This window comes from Lates calcarifer, linkage group LG15 (genome assembly GCF_001640805.2).
Source record: "Lates calcarifer isolate ASB-BC8 linkage group LG15, TLL_Latcal_v3, whole genome shotgun sequence".
NCBI classification, from domain to species: Eukaryota; Metazoa; Chordata; class Actinopteri; family Centropomidae; genus Lates; species Lates calcarifer.
The window spans coordinates 9,294,815-9,313,589 of record NC_066847.1 but is presented as its reverse complement, the minus strand read 5'-3'; the positions used below and the strand labels follow the sequence as shown (position 1 = coordinate 9,313,589).

The 18,775-nt window shown below is 42.5% G+C and overlaps 1 protein-coding gene across 5 annotated transcripts in view; it reads left to right on the top strand.

Annotated features, from left to right (window-relative positions):
- The window catches only part of grik5 (glutamate receptor, ionotropic, kainate 5), an 82,336-nt gene that overhangs the window by 30,434 nt on the left and 33,127 nt on the right, over nt 1-18,775 (top strand). For 4 of the 5 annotated variants that reach the window (XM_018672282.2, XM_018672281.2, XM_018672280.2 and 1 more), the window contains exon 4: nt 17,654-17,815. In XM_018672282.2, coding sequence (XP_018527798.1) covers nt 17,704-17,815 — 112 coding nt within the window. In that variant the 5' untranslated portion in view covers nt 17,654-17,703. Of the gene's footprint in view, nt 1-15,735; nt 15,783-17,653; nt 17,816-18,775 lie in introns of those variants that run through there. The other variant, XM_018672278.2, reaches the window with a different exon arrangement.

The following is an 18,775-nucleotide window of genomic DNA, read 5'->3' as shown; positions in this document are numbered from 1 at the left end:
ACAGTGTGCACAAAAGAATCCAATTAGGGGTTGGAATAATTCAAATGAAAGATATGACTGTAACATTAATATTGTTACCTTTGTGTGAGAGCGCTTCCTTCACTTCTGAAGCTGCATACAAGGTAGAGAAGGCACAAACAATAACAAGAGGTGAGCCACTTGCAGTGATGCCCATGGTCGATCCGTATTTGTACACTCTTGATTGCTCTATACTAGTGCAGATGTTGTAGATGAGGGTTGTTGACCTGGCCACATGGTGTGTGTGCATGCTGCACGGCTCCAGTCTATTACACCATAGCCTGTAGTGAAACCTGAGGGTAGCCTTCATAGATTGATGAGAGTTCACACAGATCACTGGAGCCCGGGGTGAGGTGATACAGATGCATATGAGCAGGCAGACACACTTAATGTGGTCAGAGAAGGGCACACACTCGCACACAAACACAGATGGACAGGTACAATGTGTGCGCAACCTGTTCAGTCACCCTCACACAGTCCAGAAACATCCCTCATTGCTGTTTTCTAGATGGGGTCGGCATGTCAACAAGCTCACAATGAAAGAAAGGGAATTAGAGTAATGAGAGTGTGTATGTGCATGTGTGTGTAAGCATGCTGTAGGGCTTTGTTTGTATATTAGGCCCAAGTCCTGCATCACTCATTCCAGCACCACACATCAAAGAGACAGGAGTCGATGCTGCTGCCCGCTGACCATATATGGTTCTTCCTGCATCATCCAGGCTCTGGTTTAGCCCATTAGAAAAAGTAGGACAGAGCTGGGTCCTGATGACCATATTTGGCCGGGTGCTCTGTCCCCTGCAGCCATCTTGCCTGCCTCCACCGCATGCTGCCAGGGCACTGCTGCTCAGCTCCATTCCTCTTGTCGTCTATCCCCGTTTCTTCTGTTTTCTCCTCCTTCCTCTCCTCCTCTACCACCACAACAGATTGCTTTTCATCCCCCTCTTGGTTTCTCTTTCTGCTCACTTTGCCCCTTATCACTCCTTTCCCCTCCGCCTCTCTTCTGCTTATCCTGTTACTGCGCTGTTTTGTCTTTTCTCCCCAAACCCGCTTCTTCCGCTCATCCTCCTTCTCCCCGCTTCACCCGCTTTGTTCTTTCCCTTCTCATTACTTCCTGTGTTCCCCTCTTTCTCCCTTATCCTTCCCCAGCAGGAAGCTGTGAGCATCCAGGTTTACTTCACTTGCTGTGTACGGGGAGCCGGGTCTGCTGGCCCCTGGCCTATTCTGGCTCCATCCCCGTGTTCCTAATCAGCCCCACTGCACGATGCACACGTGTTTGCAAATTCATTAATGTACGCACATCCTCACACATGTGCACACACACTTTTCTTTTGTATGAGTCTGTTAGGGTGTTAAGCCCACATCTGCACGCCCATGCGTTTGTTACTGCACATGCACTTCAACGCACGCTCAGTTTGTGGGAGCACGTTAATACTCACACACACACGCGCACACATACTCTTGCTGCCTCCTGGCAGCGGGTTTGATCGCCTGGAAAATGAATACTAAATGCAGGGCAAAATGGCTGGCAGGGATCACCTTGGCTGCGTGCAGCTCACCGCCTGCTCTATGCAGGCATGAAACTAGAGCACCTCTATACCTATCTCCCCACTCAGATATTCTTGGACTCCACAGCTTGATAAGGAGAGACAAAGTGATAGTTGGCTTTTGTTAGTGATTCGGTGTGTAGAGTAGAGAAAGAGAGAGCTCCTCCTGTGCCCTGGCTGTAGCATTCCCTGTGAGCCCTCAGCCTTTTCTCTCACTGCCTCAGATTGGAAGGAAACACACTAGCCTATGCTATACAAAGCATTCTACACACTCTAATGTACACACATACGTGCACAAACATCGACATACAGTATAGACACAAGCAAGTATACACACACACACACACACACACACACAATGCAGAAACTTTTTAATTTCCCCAATCATTTGGAATGAAAGGAGGAGGAGTAGCTAGCTGAGGACTGGGCCAAGTGGGAGCAGGGCTTCCTGAGGCTGAAAGAAACTGTTTGGGATTTAGACACATACACACACATAGAAATACACACATGTGCACACCCCCTGGTAGTGGAGTTGAATGTTTTCCCTTGATTTCAAGATGATTTCTTTCTGTATATTACTTTACTGATTTTAGTGCAATTTTACCCACAGATCTGGAGAAAATTGATTATTTTTTATAGTATTATTTCATATTTATGAGATTATGTTGAATATTTTTAGCATTCCTCTTCAAAATTAGCTCTTTTAGGTGGAGAAAAAGACTAATCCAACTCTACAGAATAATTTGTTTCCATGTTTTTTAGTATACCCTCCAGTTTAAATACATTTGAGTATGGGACCGTGGGAGTATACAACAAATTTTGCAGTGCTGACCTGAGGTTTTTATTCTGTGCCGTGCAGCCATTTTGGGATGTAATTTTAGTCACTTGAGACATAGAAGCATTGTTCTCACACATTTAGTTGCAACATTGTTGTTCTCTGCACTCAAAGCTACACCTGTTGAATATGGTGCAGCACCGATTTAAGCATCAAAGTCTTCATGTCTGATTAAGCCACTTAACAATACAAATTTTCTGTCTCCTTTCAGCACTTATCTTGATATATAAAACATTTTGCTACATAACTGAACTATAATCTGCTACTTTAACACAAAAAGTGGATTTACTGCAGGGATTGATCCAGTTGTATTGCCATAGTCATGCTATCTCAAGGCTTGACTTTGCATGGCAGCATTAATGAAGTTTGGAGACATCATCTTTGTTCAATTACATATGTACACAAACACATAGAGTAGATTTTGGCCAGAGTGCCAGATAATACTGGGATCTCGATTGTCCTCCTCTAAAACCAGAGGAGAAAAAGGAATTTTTGCACGGCAATAAAAAGAACAATTAAGGCCCTTACCATCGCTTATTATGTGTGTTTTCTGTCTACATGTGTGTGGCAGGAGAGTCACATGGCCACTTGGATGGAGGGTTTACAATACACCCATGTCTGTGTGTTTATATGCGATTATGAGTCTTTTTATGTATATGAGATGTGTTCGTAGCACAGCGGGTGTGTTTGTGTCCGAGTGTGTGTGTTTGTGAGTGGGTAGTGTTTGCTTCTGTTATCAATCCGGGCCAGACGACAGAAGCCCTTTAGTGGAGAGTTAGTTCAGTTTAGCATGAAGATGAGGTTTGTTGGCCCGCGTGTGCCAGCATTACTTTGCCTAGTGTATTCCTGTGTGTCAATGAGTGTGTGTGTGTGCGTGTGCATGTACATGTGTGTGGTCTTTGATGTCAGCTGGTGGCTGCTACTGTTTGCAGATGTGAGCGTTAGGTAATCACAAAACACAATCACTCTGGTCTATTCCTGAACCTCTGCCATTATATATAGCATTCTCCTCATCCACCCACAACCTCTCTCCATTTTTCTCTCTCTCACACACATTTTCTCTTTTTTTTCCCTCTATTTTCCATCTCTCCTCTGCCTCTGCCTCTGCCACTCCTCATCTCTGTCCTCCATCTCCTACTCCCACACTCACTCTATCTCTGTGTTTTGTTATATATTACTGCTCTCTGTTGTTTGTCTCCGGTCTCTGGACATTTTTCTTGTCATCTCTCTTTTTTCCCCTGCTCCCTCAACCGCTGCCCCCGAGCCCCTACACTCCACATCACTTCCCACCTCCCTGCGCTTCTCCCTCCTCCTCACCCCACAACCTCCCTTCTTTACCCTTGCTGTCCACCTCCTCCTCCTCTCCTCCCTTTTTGCCTTCCATCACATGTGTGCACGCTGTCGGAGGGGGGAGTATTGATTGCACGCTTGGCTGACAGGCACAGTAATGGACGACTTGGAGTGTGTGTGTCTGCGTGTGTGTTTGGTGGAGGGGAGGGGGTGCTTAAGCAACAGTTCTGGCAATAACTCACCTGACCAAGCGGACGGCCGCCGGGCAGGCAGGCGGAGTGAGAGGTGCTGCAGCACACGGTGCAAGTTGACAGCCTGCATTTGAAAGCAACCGAGCCAAATATAGGGCAACTTTCAAATCACACACTATTACTTCCTGGGGGCGGAGGGTGGGGGGGGGACTCATTTTTGACCAGCCACACCATGTGAAAACACTGGCAATAAAATGGATGAGTAAATTCAGAAGCTGCAGTCACTAGTCTCCCTTGCCGTCATATTATATTGTTTTACATTTATCTCAGACATGCAGGAAATCAAAAGCGCTGTTTTCAAAAACACAGTGCGCTTTGTTGTTGCCAAATCCTGAGCCATGCTCCTCAGTAATCACCACTGCAGCATGGACAGCGACACACTGTAAGACATACATTGCAGTTAAAATGCTAATATGGGCGATTCAATTAAAACTATCTCTTTTCCATCGCCCATAACACCGTTTTGTGGCTTTTTGTGTCCACTCTTTTATGGATTATTATGGAAACAGAGAGTGGGTTTCTCTTCTCTCAGGCAGTTTTTGGACATTGTCATAATGATTGCAGAGCTTTATGCAGCAGCTCCTTTGACAGTGGAATAGCTTTTGTCTCATGGTGCTGATCTAATAGAGAAAGCATGTGACAGTTAGGTTCAGGCTGGATACTGTTACAAATACTGTACATACATGATCCTATTCTGGTACATGTGCAACCTGCCAACAGCCTAATTATGTGGTTTCTGCACACACCAGTACAATGCAGTGTGTATTACCAACAAAGCACACATAAGTGTTATCATCATTACGACTGTCATAATATGCAGCACATACAGCAGAGTACATAAATACATGGTTATGCACTTGAAATCACAGTGTGTGGCCACATATTACCACATCTCATTAACACATTAAATCTGTATTCAGATGAAAAACACAGCTGTTAAACATGGGAACTGTGATAGTACACTACAAATAGTAATTCCAATAAATAAGCAAATGAATGAAAGACATATTTCTCATTCATAATTAAGTTAAAACCTGACCTAGATCAAGTAATGTGAATGATTCTAATTTGAGATGCCAGTAGTAAGCTGTATAAAAGATGAATGTGGATATTCATAATTCTGTAGTAAGTTGTGGAACTTCTAAGGCTAATGTACCGTGGGCTAACTAGATGTATTATGCATTTATTCGCCAGAGCTTGCTACTGATTTACTGAACAATGGAGCAAACAAATGCTAATCCAGCATTAAATATGGTGCTGTTGCATAAATATTCTAACAAACATTGCTTTTAACATATGCTACCATCTATTAGCATAGAGTCACCGAGGGATAAGCAACGATTTAGCATGAGAAAGCTGAACTAAGTATAGTGTTGAAGTGTTTGACCACTGAATGACAAACTGAATCACTTAATTGACCTTGTGAAGGTTCTACTCTGGTCATGGAGACACACATACAGAAATACACACACATACAGCCTGAAAGTAACCTGCATTTTCCCCCACAAATAATCACTATGGCACTTTATTTTTCTTTTTATATCTCAATGGCTCTTCTGCAGCGAGGCAGCTCTCTCGCTCAGCTGACAACAAGCTTTGTGGAGACGGGTTGAACAGCCAATCTGTCCTGCTGGTGAGGGACATTAAATATTGACTTAGAGATAGAATCAAGGCCCAAATGGCGAGAAATTATTCATCATTTGTCAGATGCGATGTTTTTGATCATCTGAGCCGTTGTTATGCTTCGGACCTCTGGCCTCCGGTGCTCTGCTGCTGACCTTGGACTGAATCCCATCACGCCCATGTTAAGATGAAATACATATTGAAGTTAACAGCTTACTTCTTAAAAGCACAGTCTGAGCAGCTGAAAGGACTGATAATACACTCATCTGGTACACCAGGAGATTATTAGGGATTTACAAACAAAACACACTATTTATAACAGAAGGTACTTGTGTTTTCTCAGTGCATTTTTGCACTGATTTTTAAATCAAATTTATGTAATTACTGTTGGTAGCTAAGCAAAGTCAAGTTGTATTCCTTTAATTCCTCCACTGTAAAATTGTACATATACAGTGCAGCAACATGTGTCAGGTTGTAAAAAACATCTAATCTCAATATTTTGGACAGGCTGAAGTTTTTGCATATTTGTTGCAAGAAATGTGATTTGCTCTCATCCACAATAGTACAAACAAAACACTGCAGCAAAACTCGCGATCATTAATCATACTAAGTGGTTAAATCCTCAAAAAGTCCTGGCTGTTGCTTCATGCATGATGTCCTTTTTTTGTTTTTCAACCAGGCTTGAGAGGTACAGAAAAGGAGAAAATGCCTCCAGCCTGGGGCTCCTGAAAACAATTTGAGAATCCTGTTGTCTGTGATGCATTTAGCACAGATGGATACACAAATAAAAAGCTTTTAATGCAAAACTGATGCACAGCAATGTTTTGAAAGTGCCCAGTCACTCCATATTTTTGTGTTTTGCTGAATACCGCTGCCCCTCCCCTCGCCCCTCTCCAGTCACTACCTATCTGGTCTAATAGTGTGATGTCTCATCTTGAGCGGAGATGACCGATTTTAGACTCAGTCATGGGTGACAGAATTATACAACATTTTCAGGAGACACACAAAATATTCAGGCAAACTGTGAAGTAATTTTTTAGGGGGGTAAAATTCTGATAAATATCGACCATTACCCCCTAGTTAGACCACAAATCTAAAAATGTAATTATATATCTAATTTGAACTGATTAATATGTATCACAGTCTGTTGAATAGCTCAACAAGGTTAACATCAATCAGGATTGGACACACTGTCTCCGGGCAGTTTACAGAACATAAATAGCAATAAATTAAACCTTTAATGCATAATGTACAATTATAATCTGAAACAAGCAGCTATGATAGAACATATGCACAGCCTTAGGATTAGTACAATAAAATATGGTCAGATGAGAGCATTTTTTCATGGTCAGGCTACTGATATTGAAATTAATATGGTCTGTAGGCTTATCCAGTAAAACTGAAAAACAGTGAAATTGATGGAATCATTTGATTAAAAGGATAATTTATGGCTCAATGCAAACCAAATACTGGAAAGTCATTATTTTCTATTCATTTCCTCCTCCAGCAACATGGCATTTTCTGTGCATTTGAGCAATTCCACAATCTGGCAAATGGGACTTTATTAAAAAAATATTTTCCTGGCATATCCAGTTTACTGGATATTGCAGAATGAAAGACAACAAGGAAGAGTGAGAGTGACATCCACCAAGGTCACGAGCTATAATCGTATCCATGTTGTTTTTAACATGAGACACATTGAAAAAAAAAACCCTCAGGGCTTCACTGTGTTATCTTATTGCTTGTGTGACCTTTTTAAAATGGATGATGCTGTTTTTTTTCTGTTTTAATGAAATTTCTCATAAATAATTTGATCAATTATGTAATCCAATACAGCCACAAGGAGTGGCCTGTTCTTCATAGATTTTGTTCCTTTGTCTATTCGTCTGCATATTCAAGGAGTAGAGTTCTTGTTATTTCAAGTATTAAGTCATTTATGTGCAGGAACCATATTTAGAATCAGTTTTCTGTGACAGTCAGATTTTCCTACTATAGTAACATGAAGGCCAAAGTATTATCTATTAAGACACAGACACAGAGATTGTCACTGAGTCAACACAGACTGGCGCTCGTCTCCAGTCGTGTGGCATTATTCATGGCTTATATTCACCATCTGGCACTAATGCAAAGTTCTCAGCTATTTTAGCAGCAGCATCAAAAGTAAAATGTATTTTTCATGTGTTTATCCTAAGGCGAAATCCTCAACGCAATCAGAAAACAATGTCAGATGAAGTAAACAAGATAATTATTACATTTGTATTCATCAAATTATATATATTTTTTTATCCACCACCTGGTTCCTACTACTTATAAATGTATTACAGTAATAGCTGAAGGAAGTGACGTCTTGGAGGTAACTCTGGCCTCCAGACTCTGTACTTACAAATGGCAATTATTCTAATAAAACACTACTCCTACACTTTAAATTTGAAATCATCACCTTGTCTGATCATTTCAATGATCAAGTTAAATGTCTGTTCATAGAAAGACGTTTACTGGAGACTTGTTATGATGTTTTTATATTATCTCACTGATTCTCTGAAAGCCTTTCACAATACCTGCAGCAATCATAAATATACACTGTCAAACGTAAAGATGATTCAAGTCTTGTTTATTTACTACACATCCATGCACGCTTTTCCTTGAGCAAGAGAAACTAAATTCTCACAGACCTCTTTGTAAAATGTCCTTAATGAAAGAGCAGGCAGAGATCCTCAGAAAATAACACAATGAAATATTTTTTGTTTTTTAACCCTGGCTTTCTACATTAATACTCGACAGTTTAACTCTACAAGAGAGCACGATCATTCCTCTCCTGAATGAGAACAGTGGCTTGCCCTACATATTTTGGTCTTTGCATAGTTACTTTGCATAGTTGCAAGTGAATGCAGTTCAGATGTTGAACTGAGTCTGAGGAGTGCAGTCAGAGAGAATTTGTCTCTTGCCCCGGGCAGCTGAAAACAAACCAAATTTGAGCATCCTGCTTTTTGCAGGGCAAATTAGTACAGACGAAAACACAAACCAGAAACCCTACATGTAAACTTGAAGCACAAGAGCACTTTTGCACCACTCAGTGGCCCCTTTTATTGTCATGTTTTTTGTTTTTTTTTAGCTTCCCTCCTCTCTTCCTGGTCCCTCTCTATGAGTGGTGATAGTGTTGTGACTCGTCCTGATCTCAGATGACCAATTTTAGATGTATTCGTGGGTGACAGAATTATACAACAATGTGAGTGGACAGGCAACATGTCCTAGTCATGCGGTGCACACGCCCGAGTCAGGCGCAGCGTGCACACTTGTTCCCAGTCACGTAGCAGAACCACATTCTTTCTGTTTCTGCCTCTCGCTACTAGAGTGCGGCCAGAAACACACACACACACACACACACACACACACACACACACACACACACACACACTGCAGCAGAGACTGAAGCCCCGCCTCACATGACCAGTGTGCTCTGACTCCCTGATCTCTCATTTACCTGTTCCATCACCAGTTCCCTCTCTCCTCTCTCTCTCTTTCTCTCGCTCTCTCTCCGTCTCCCTCACACTCCTCCCCACTCCCACTCCCTCCTCCTCTCATCCTCGACTCTGTTGCCACGGCAGCAAAACCTGACAATGAGAGAGAGAGAGACAGAGAGAGAGAGAGAGAGAGAGAGAGACAGAGAGCAAATGCCATCTGAGTCATTTAATCCACAACTTGTGTGTGTGTGTGTGTGTATGAGGGTGAATATGTTGGGTATGTTTGTGTACATCTCTATGTATCTGTTGCCCGTGTGTGTCTGATGTGTGTGTGTGTGTGGCGCGTGGGTGTCTAAGTGGGAGAGCTGTGTGGAGTCGGTTCATCGGTTCATCACAGAGCTATGGCTGTGCGAAGGCAAACATTCTACCTCTGTCTGTCTTACTGCATATATCAGTGCTGTTTCCGCTTTCTGTTTCATGTTCACTGTAAATATCTGGTTATTCTAAAGCAATATTCCCTCACCAGCTTCTAGTGATTCACAAACGTTTGTGCTGTCGAAGCTTTTGTGCTTTGACGTCTGTGTTGTAGCCTTTGCTCTGACTGATGGAACAAACTAAACTTCTGCTTTCATGATGTAACACAGTCTCTCTGCATCAGTAGTCAGCTGAAACCTATAGAGGATCTCTGTGTTAATATGAGGTCCTGATGCCACTGCACAGATCCAAGCCAAGTCAAATTTATTTGTGAGGACCAATATAGCGCAGGGACATCTCAATGGGCTTAACAGGCTCATACCATTGATGCTAAGCTCTCTAAGAAGACAAGGAAAATACTACTCACACACACACACACACACACACACACACACACACACACACACACACACACACACCAAAAACCCTTTAGCACATATGCCAAAAAAAAAGAAAGAAAGAAAAAAATTGAAGGAAGCCCCAGGAGAGACAATTCAAAAAGACATCCCTCGTCCTCAGATGGCCGCCTGTGTACCAGGAGAAGTAGCTGGAAAAGACATCTCCAAAAAATGAACAGAAAATCTTAACAGTTAGTACAAATTCAAAACACAAGGGATTTACAGTCTAACAATGGGATTATGATGAGTCAAATACTTAATATACTATTATATAAAATCCTATAACTGAACCCGTAGTGGCTGTTTTAGATGAAAGTGAAACCATTTCATATCCACTGTGACGTCCACCTGATAATTAACACTGATTTAAACTGACAGCACTCTATTCTCACTCAGACATTGTTCTCTTTGCAGCGCAGCGTGTAATAATATCACTCTTATATTTCCAAGGCTTTGTTCAGAATGCAAATTTTAGCTCTCCAAACAAGCCAGGGGGCGAGTGAGTTCAAGGAGAGCTTCCTAATTGTGATTAAACTGCTGTGCTTACATAAGCCACAGCTGCAACAAGTGGGACCTGCGTCGACAGCTAGTGACACTGAACAGCACATCTTTTTTAAAACAGCTCCTGAGGGAAAGCTTTGCTCTGAGCCCCCCCCCCACCCCCACCCCCGGCCCAATGTGATCAGCAGGTGGTACACATGCATGCAGGACGGACTGAAATGAAAGCTCACTGCCAACACATGCAAACAGATAACACACAGATGTGCATCTAGAGAAAACAAAAAGACATGCTCTTGCACACAAACAAGCGCATACACAATGTTCTTTGAACCTTCCTCAAGAGTGGGTCGCACGTGTGTGTGTGTGTGTGTGTGCAGCCAGTGGATGTCTGTGTGTGTTTTGTGTGTGTGTATGTTTGTGTGTGACATACTCGGATGTGACAGTGTCACAGAAGCACGGTGGTTCCCCAAGCAGGCGGTGTCACTGACTGAGGGCCTCTTTGTCAAGGAGAACACTGGGAAGAATTTATCCATGTCCAATGAACAGAGAGAGAAGGAGTGGGAGAGGGAGAGGGAGAGAGAGAGGGCGAGGGAGACGGGGGGTGGTGTAACAGAGAAAGTGCACTGTTGAGATTGAGGAGACCGGTGAGAGCTAAGATAGGGAGAGAGAAGAGAGAGGTCAGTAAAGAGACAGGGGTATAGAGTGTTCCTGAGGAAAAAGAGACAAAATAGATGGCGGCTGAGTGAGAGGAGATACAGAGGTGGGTGAGGATGGAGAGAGAGAGGGAGGGCAGAGAGGTGAAAATGAGAGATCAAAGTGTCTGCAGCCCTGCTGAGGGAGGACAAGGTGAAAACATATAGGAAGAGGGAGGGAGTAACAGCGAGACAAAAAGCTTGAGACTGGAGTTACTTGGATTGGACACAATAATGTAAACACCTGTGCAATCTAATACCAGCCTTCTATAAATATCTTGAAGAAGGGCTGCAACTGATGATTAGTTGCCTCTTTGATTCATCTCTGCATTATCATTTTTGATTCATTGTTTAATCTGCAAATTAGAAAGAGCATAGTGCACATCACATGTTGGGGCTACTAAAAAATCAGCATAGATGAAATGCCTGGCCACTGATGCCAAAACACAGATTTATTTAAGTAGACAGCATTATGTTCCCAGTTGGATCTTTTGTTTTACTTTTTTTTTCTTTCCTTATTCTACAAATTCTCAAGCACTTAAAATCACGCTTTCACAGGGCCGAAGGTGAAGGTGCCAAATCGCTTCTTTTATTCAGCTGACCCAAAGAGATTCAATTTACAATCATATTAAACAGACAAAAGCTACAAATCTCATATCTGAGCAGCAAATGTTTGCTTCATAAATGATTTAAAAATTTACTGGATTGTCAAATTGTTGATTGTTGTTTCATCACTGCTTATAAAGTTACAGACAGTTGCTCTGTCTGAGCAGTGTCTGTTGGAGTTATGTTCATATTGAACAATTCTGTGTAGTTTGTGGTTTTGCAGATTTATTGAGCTGTGTCTGATAATGCGTTTTGGTTTGAGAGGCGTAGATTCAACTCATTTTTGAGGCTGTTTGTGATGTTGCTGTATTAAATTGCAGTACATTGTCAGGTTAATTTTATTTTTACCCACCACGAGAGTGAGAGGAACTCTTCTGAGAAACAAATATTCAACACTATAAACTTCACAAGGTTGTGTTTAAAGCACTACTGTTGTATGTACTGAAGTGCATTATTTACTGTAGCTGTTCATGTTATCATGCCCACCTACTTTATAAGGTTTAGTTTGCATTTAGAATAGCTTTAAGATATGGAGTATTTGCCTTTTCTTATTCCATATGGCCAAGCTAATGTAACCTTTTACCCAACATTCTGCATTCAAGTAAACATTTTCAGAAATCTAATTTGAGATATACGTACCAGCTTTCTGGTAGAACGACACCACATGAATAAATCATATTTGCTCAAAATGTTGAATAACCTCACCTTAAAGTCTGACGTGCCTCAAATCCAAATTCTCAAAAGTCTGTATCACTGAGAATCGAGAGAGGCAAATAAGAAAGAAAGGTGAAGAGAAGAGAAGAAAAAAAACAGATACACTGAAACAAAAGGGATCGGAGGCACAGAGAGATGAGGGTAGAGAGAGGAGGACAAAGGTAAGATAGAAGAGAAAGGCAGAGATGGGGAGATTAGAGAGGTACATGTGAGAGGGAGAAAGTGCGAATGGGTGCAAAGTGAAACTGCTGAGTCAATGCGACCAAGAACATGTGCTGCTGCTTTTATATTAGATGCAGACACAAAGTACTAAACACATAATCCTACAAAAAGCCAAAAAAGAGGTGAGCGAAGGGTCATTGTATTTTTCGACTCCTGCAGTGACACTCTGTACACACACAACAAGCCGACTGCCCAGCTCATCTACAACGTCGGGGGTGGGGAGGTGGGGGGTTAACAAATGCCCTGTAATGTCCTGACTCCCCATGCTCATTTGGGGACAGCGGCCCAGCTGTCTGCAGCAGGCCTCCTCCACTCAACAATGCCCATTAATTGTGAGAAGAATGAGCAAAATAACACTTGTGTCCCATAATGACTGGCGGTACAGTCTTCTTAAATCCACAGCCACTGAAGCCGTTCCACTTGCAAATTCAATTATGGGAGTGATTCATCCTTCCATTATGATAACTGTCAGATTTTCTTGTGTCATACAATAAGGCAGAGGAGGAAAAACAAATGATTTGCCAGGCCCCCCAACGACCCCCCCCCCCCCCCCCCCCCCCCCCCCCCAAGCTGCTTTTCTCCAACTGAGTTCTTTTTGTCTTTCTCTGCATTCCTCTCTTCTCCCACTCCTCCTGCTATCGCTCATCCTGCTTCCTCTGCCTTAGTCTCCGTTCATCCTTTCCTCATCTGCCTGGGGGTATGAGGCGAGATAGCATTCCCTCGTTTTCTGATTTTCTCCATATCTCCCCTGTCCCTCCCTCCCTCCCTCCCTCCTTCCATCCCACTCTAGCCCTCCCTTTGCTTCCTTTCCTTCGCCCACCACACAAACACACACACACACCCACCCCTCTTTTTCTCTCTCTCTCTCTCTCTCTAGATAATTAAGATCTCTGATTTTACGGTTTTCTCTTTCATAATAGGCACTGCAGACACTATAAGCAAGCCGCCAAGTCTCCAGCAAACACACACACACGCACACACACACACACACACACACACACACACACACACCAATACAAAACAGCAAACACACACAAATATGCATATGCCTTCATACACACACTAAGATGAATGCATGCACCAAACAGCTAAATCTCCAACTGGGATGAATGTCCCCTCTGCCTCTCTCTCTCCTTTCTACTTCTCTTTTGCGCACACACACACCAACACACACACACTCACAGAGCGAGTTAGGATATTTATGTATTTTTGCCTTTATGTATTTCTCAGCGGTGCCAGCATGCGGGGTGACTTACAGCAGGATGCAGAATGAAAGCGAGCGAGGGGGGCTAGAAGCAGTGTTTTCTGTACAGCTCAGACTAGTCTGGCTCCGCTCGGCCCTCTCCCTGCTCGAGCTCCCTGCAGACTGACACCCAACTGCTACAGGGACTCAGCCGTGTACTACTACAGCAACAGAGCACGTACAGCAGCCAGCCAGACAGTCCTCGCAGATTAAACACGGCAATAGTATCTTACTATTTTCTCTCTCTTTCTCTTTGACTGTATCTGTCTCCCTGACTCCCTCCACCTTATTCTACTACATTGTAGCCACTTATTTTCTTTCACTCTCCTGCAGCAGTGGAACATGTAGTAAGATCCCTGGCTTAATCAAATTACTAATGCCACACTTTAACAGAAAAGTCCTACATTCAAAGTACAGAAGTGTTAGAAGTGTTTAATATTTAAACTGTCAAAAGTCCTCATATTTTTAATCAGGTAATCTCATTGAGATCAAGGTTTTCTTTTTCAATAGAAACACAACATGAAACATTAATAGTCAGACACCCACTCAACCTGCATACAAGAACAACATATCTAAAGCCAAACAACTAACAATCAAGCAACAAATAGAATTAATAAAAGCAATGACATCAAAGAGTGATGAAAAACAATGAAGAGTACAGTTTTAAAATTCCAGAGGATAATATGATATTGGAACTTGCATAAAGGTTAGTACATACTGTACATACAGGATTTTTTAAAGTATCTTTTATGCCTTTGATAGCGACACTGGAGATTGACATAAAATGCAGGAAGAGAGAGCAGGGGAATGACATGCAGCAAATCGTCCGGCCAGCTGGGAGTCAAAGCAGGATATTTAAGACTATGTAGTTGTTGGACTGTGTGCAATAGTTTCAAGATTTAAATGAGAGGTTCAAAGTACTTTGGAAGCTTTAGCAGCGGAGCGTCAGTAGAGATAAATGTCATGAGATGATTATCCCCTCTTGTTGGTAAGGAAGTGCATCCAAATACAGAGAACAATGATGAGTACGAAACCATTAGGCACTGTGATAAACTGGGTTTAACTGCTGGAGTAATGATGAGGCAGCGTGACAGAACAAAATATTCCCAATATATTTCATTATATTGGATTATTCTTACTGATGAATTTGTGTAATATAACCAGTATTTCAGGTGCAGAGGTGGGGGAGCTAATTTTAACCGCTCAGTGCAACACTGAGAGCTTAATTTTGTGAACAATGAATCATAATTTCTGAGTTTGATCATATATTTTGTTGGACAGTCTTACTTAGCTACATCTAGTAGCTGTCAAATGAATGTAGTGGACTAAAAACTATAATTTTTCCCTGTGAAAAGCAGTGGAGCAAAAGTATAAGCTAACATAAAACCTGAGTACAGCACTTGAGTAAATGTACTTTCCACTGCTGCACTTCTGTCTTTCCATCTCTATCCTGCTCTGCGTCTCTCTTTCTGCAGAAACACTTTCCAATCTCTTCTCTCTGTATTCAATTTTGTTCTTTTATTCCCTCATCGTCCCCAGCCCATTCCCTCTGCTTCTTTTTTTCTCTCTCATTCTCCTTACTTCTATCACAGCTTTCCATCTCCTTCCTCCCTCTCCCCTCCATCCCTTCTCCTCAGAGTATGGATGCTGTAATCTTCTCTGTCTAATGCTGTCAATAGCTCTCAATAACAATGAAATAGCACCGGTTCCATCCCATCATTGATGAAAGCATAGCCTCAGTTAGGATCTTATTCGTCATCATAGCAATCTGCTTCTTGGTAATAGCCAATCAGATGGCTCCTGTGAAATGCAGCACTCCCATGATAGGTTCCCCATTGTTTTGATTGACTGCACCTGAGGGCCCGCCACTTCAGCTGGGCTCGATCAATACGCCATCTCACTCGCACAAGGTAAGCGCATGCCCATACACGCTGTGGGACAAACACATGGGTCCGGACACCAAACACACACTTTGGCAAAGAGTAAATTGAGAAAGAGACCACTGGTGTGGGAGGCAAACAGAATACAGTAGTAATCGCCAGGAAAATGGAGTACCATGCAACACAATGCACAGCTATGTGACAGCAGTGAGCCGTATCTCACTGTGTGGTCAGAATAATCAGCTCCGTCACAACTGTCCTTGTTGTACATGTGCAACATTATACACATGTACACAAATATGACAGCAGCATGAAACCTTTTACTTTTTGGTGCAGTAATTATTTATTGGCACCCTAAATGTAACATACTGCATTAAAACAATGAGGGAGAGAAAAACATTACTCCCACTGTGTGCCTGTTATTCTATGTTGTGTCATACATACAGATGGCCATGCATAAGCCCTGCCTCTGTACATATAATGAGCACAACACAGCCATCTGCACAGTATGGCGTATGCTATTAGTATAACAAACATGTTTATGGACATGTTTGCCCACCCTCTGACACAACAAACCTGAGAATGAGACACATAAAGTTGGACTGAAAGAAAGAGAGGGCAGCAATTGCATAGTGAGAAAAGGAAAAAGTATGGTTGGTTTATGAGAGGTGCACAGGGTTGCAGATATATATATATATTTTGATGTTCTTTAAACATCAAAGCCAAACAAGTGCTGGAAAGGTGAGCGGGGAAAAAAATACAAACCAATGATCTCACGGTGAAAAAGACTGTAGCAAAAAAAAAAAAAAAGGATGATGAAGGTGGGATAGGTGTTCGTCCCCCAATCCACATCATCTGCCTCTTTGATGTACACACACAAGTGTATGCGCAAACCACAATTCTAACATTCTAACTCATTTCCACCCCCGCATATACTTGTCAAAGGTCAAAGGTCAGCCTCCTACCACCCCTCCACTCCTCGGTTTACAGCTGCAAGGGTCAATTGAGGGTCACGAACCGAGTCTCTCAGCTGTCTGTCAGACCTGTCTAAAGCTCAGACCAGTGAACAAACATTCCCAGGTCTACAGCAACCCCCCCCCCCCACCGCTGCCACCATTGCCACCATCACCAACACCACCCCTCCCTCAACCTCCCTGCCTGTCTGTCACACAACACTTCCTCTCTCCTCTGTCTCCATCCTTCCCTTCATCTCTCCATCCATTCACACTGCCTTGTCATGTTGTCAGTCAGAGCAAGGCTGTGTCACTCCTGGAGAGAGCTGGTTGGCACCAGTGGAGCTCAGCTGAGCTCTTTGTGTGCTTTTATTGGGTTTGTTTTTTGTCTCTGTTTAAATGTAGGGGTTAGGTTATGGAAAACATGAGTGGGAATATAGTATACAGTTGTACGTGTGTTCAAGGCAGTTGTCTTTGTACTTGTCATTTCTGTGTGTGTGTTCACTAGTGTTTCTTGTATGTGACTGTGTATCTGTGTGTTTGCATTTGTTCATATGTGCGTATGCATGGTTGTGTATGAGTGAATGTGCGGTGATGTGTGTGCCAGTTGTTGTGATGTTGTCTTTGAACTGCCTCTGGAGATCTCTTCAAGGCTGAATCCTGTCACGTCTAAATAGCAGACTTTCCACAGGAGACATGAATAGAGACATGTGTACTGTATTTCATTATGAGACAAGCTGTATGCATGGGACTGGGCTGCCTTTGTGATATGACAGTGAACATCTTTATAGCTGAGTATGAAAGTCTGTTCTATGTGCTGTCAAGCTACAGGTGCACCCACTACATAGAAATGACAGAGCAAACTGAAGATAAGCCACAGACAATTTAAAGAGAGACATCTTTTGCCAGGAGTATTCAGTAACATGCATTTGTCCTCCAATCCTGCAGGTGGTGGTACAGGCAGCCAGCAGACCATTCTCCATGAGGAGCAGTAGAAGATGCCGGCTCTGCCAGCACTGCTGCTGTCAATACACTTCCTCTCCTTCCTGCTAGTCACCATGCCGCCACGCTCCCTCAGTCAGGCCCCCCTGCTTTCCTCTGTCCGTATGGGTGAGTGGTCAGCTGTCCTTCCATCCCCACCTTGCCTGGGTCAAAAAGTTCCTTTTTATGGTTTGTTTTCAACCTGCTCTAGAGCCTCAGAGTGGGTTTTGTCACATTGGACAGTACAATAAGAGACAAGGTGAAGAGTAATTTAAAAACCAAATTATCACTAATAACATACCTGTTGTTGTTCAAACTGTGCTAATGCAGTAAATTAGTTTAGTAAAAACTTGCAATAGAAGTTTCCCTTTTATGTACTCTTCTCTATTGTAAGCCAAAGAGTGATTGGTAGAGTAGAAGCCTTGTTGCAGTTTCAGGCTTTTGGTTTTACCTTAAAACCTTCATCAAGAGCAGGTGGAGGTGTCTGACATGTGCAACAATGCCTCAGTAATTTTTGGGCTATACCCTTAAATCAAATTATCACAATTAAAAATGCTGCAACAAAAACTGGGTAAATATGAAAACATGCGTCAGCCATGAAAGAAGTCAAATCTGTTAACTATGCCCATCAAGGCCAAATCACAGCTATGATTATTTAATATGTCAAGGGAAATCATTTTGAAAATCATAATTTATGGTTAATACAGGCACACTGCACTGACAAAGAAAAACAGAGGCCACAAGCTAAAACCAAGCATACATGGCCCACCTTTTACAAGTGTTTATAGTGGTGATTTAGTTTATCATTAGTCTTATTTGATGAAGTGTCCTTTCTTCAAGGGACTACTTCAGCATTTAGGGAAATTTCTGGTGAAGATCAGTACCACTCTCATGAGGTCACAGCCAGCAGTCAGTTTAGCCAGGTTGTATCTCCCCATTTGCTTCTTTAATTTCTAATTGTGCTTAGATTGCTTTTGAATAACATCATCGTCATCAGATTTTGAATAACATCAAATGCTTGTGTTCCTCTGCCAGTCAGTGGTTATGATTCCTCTGTCAGCCCCACTCAGCTTCCCAAATACATTCCCA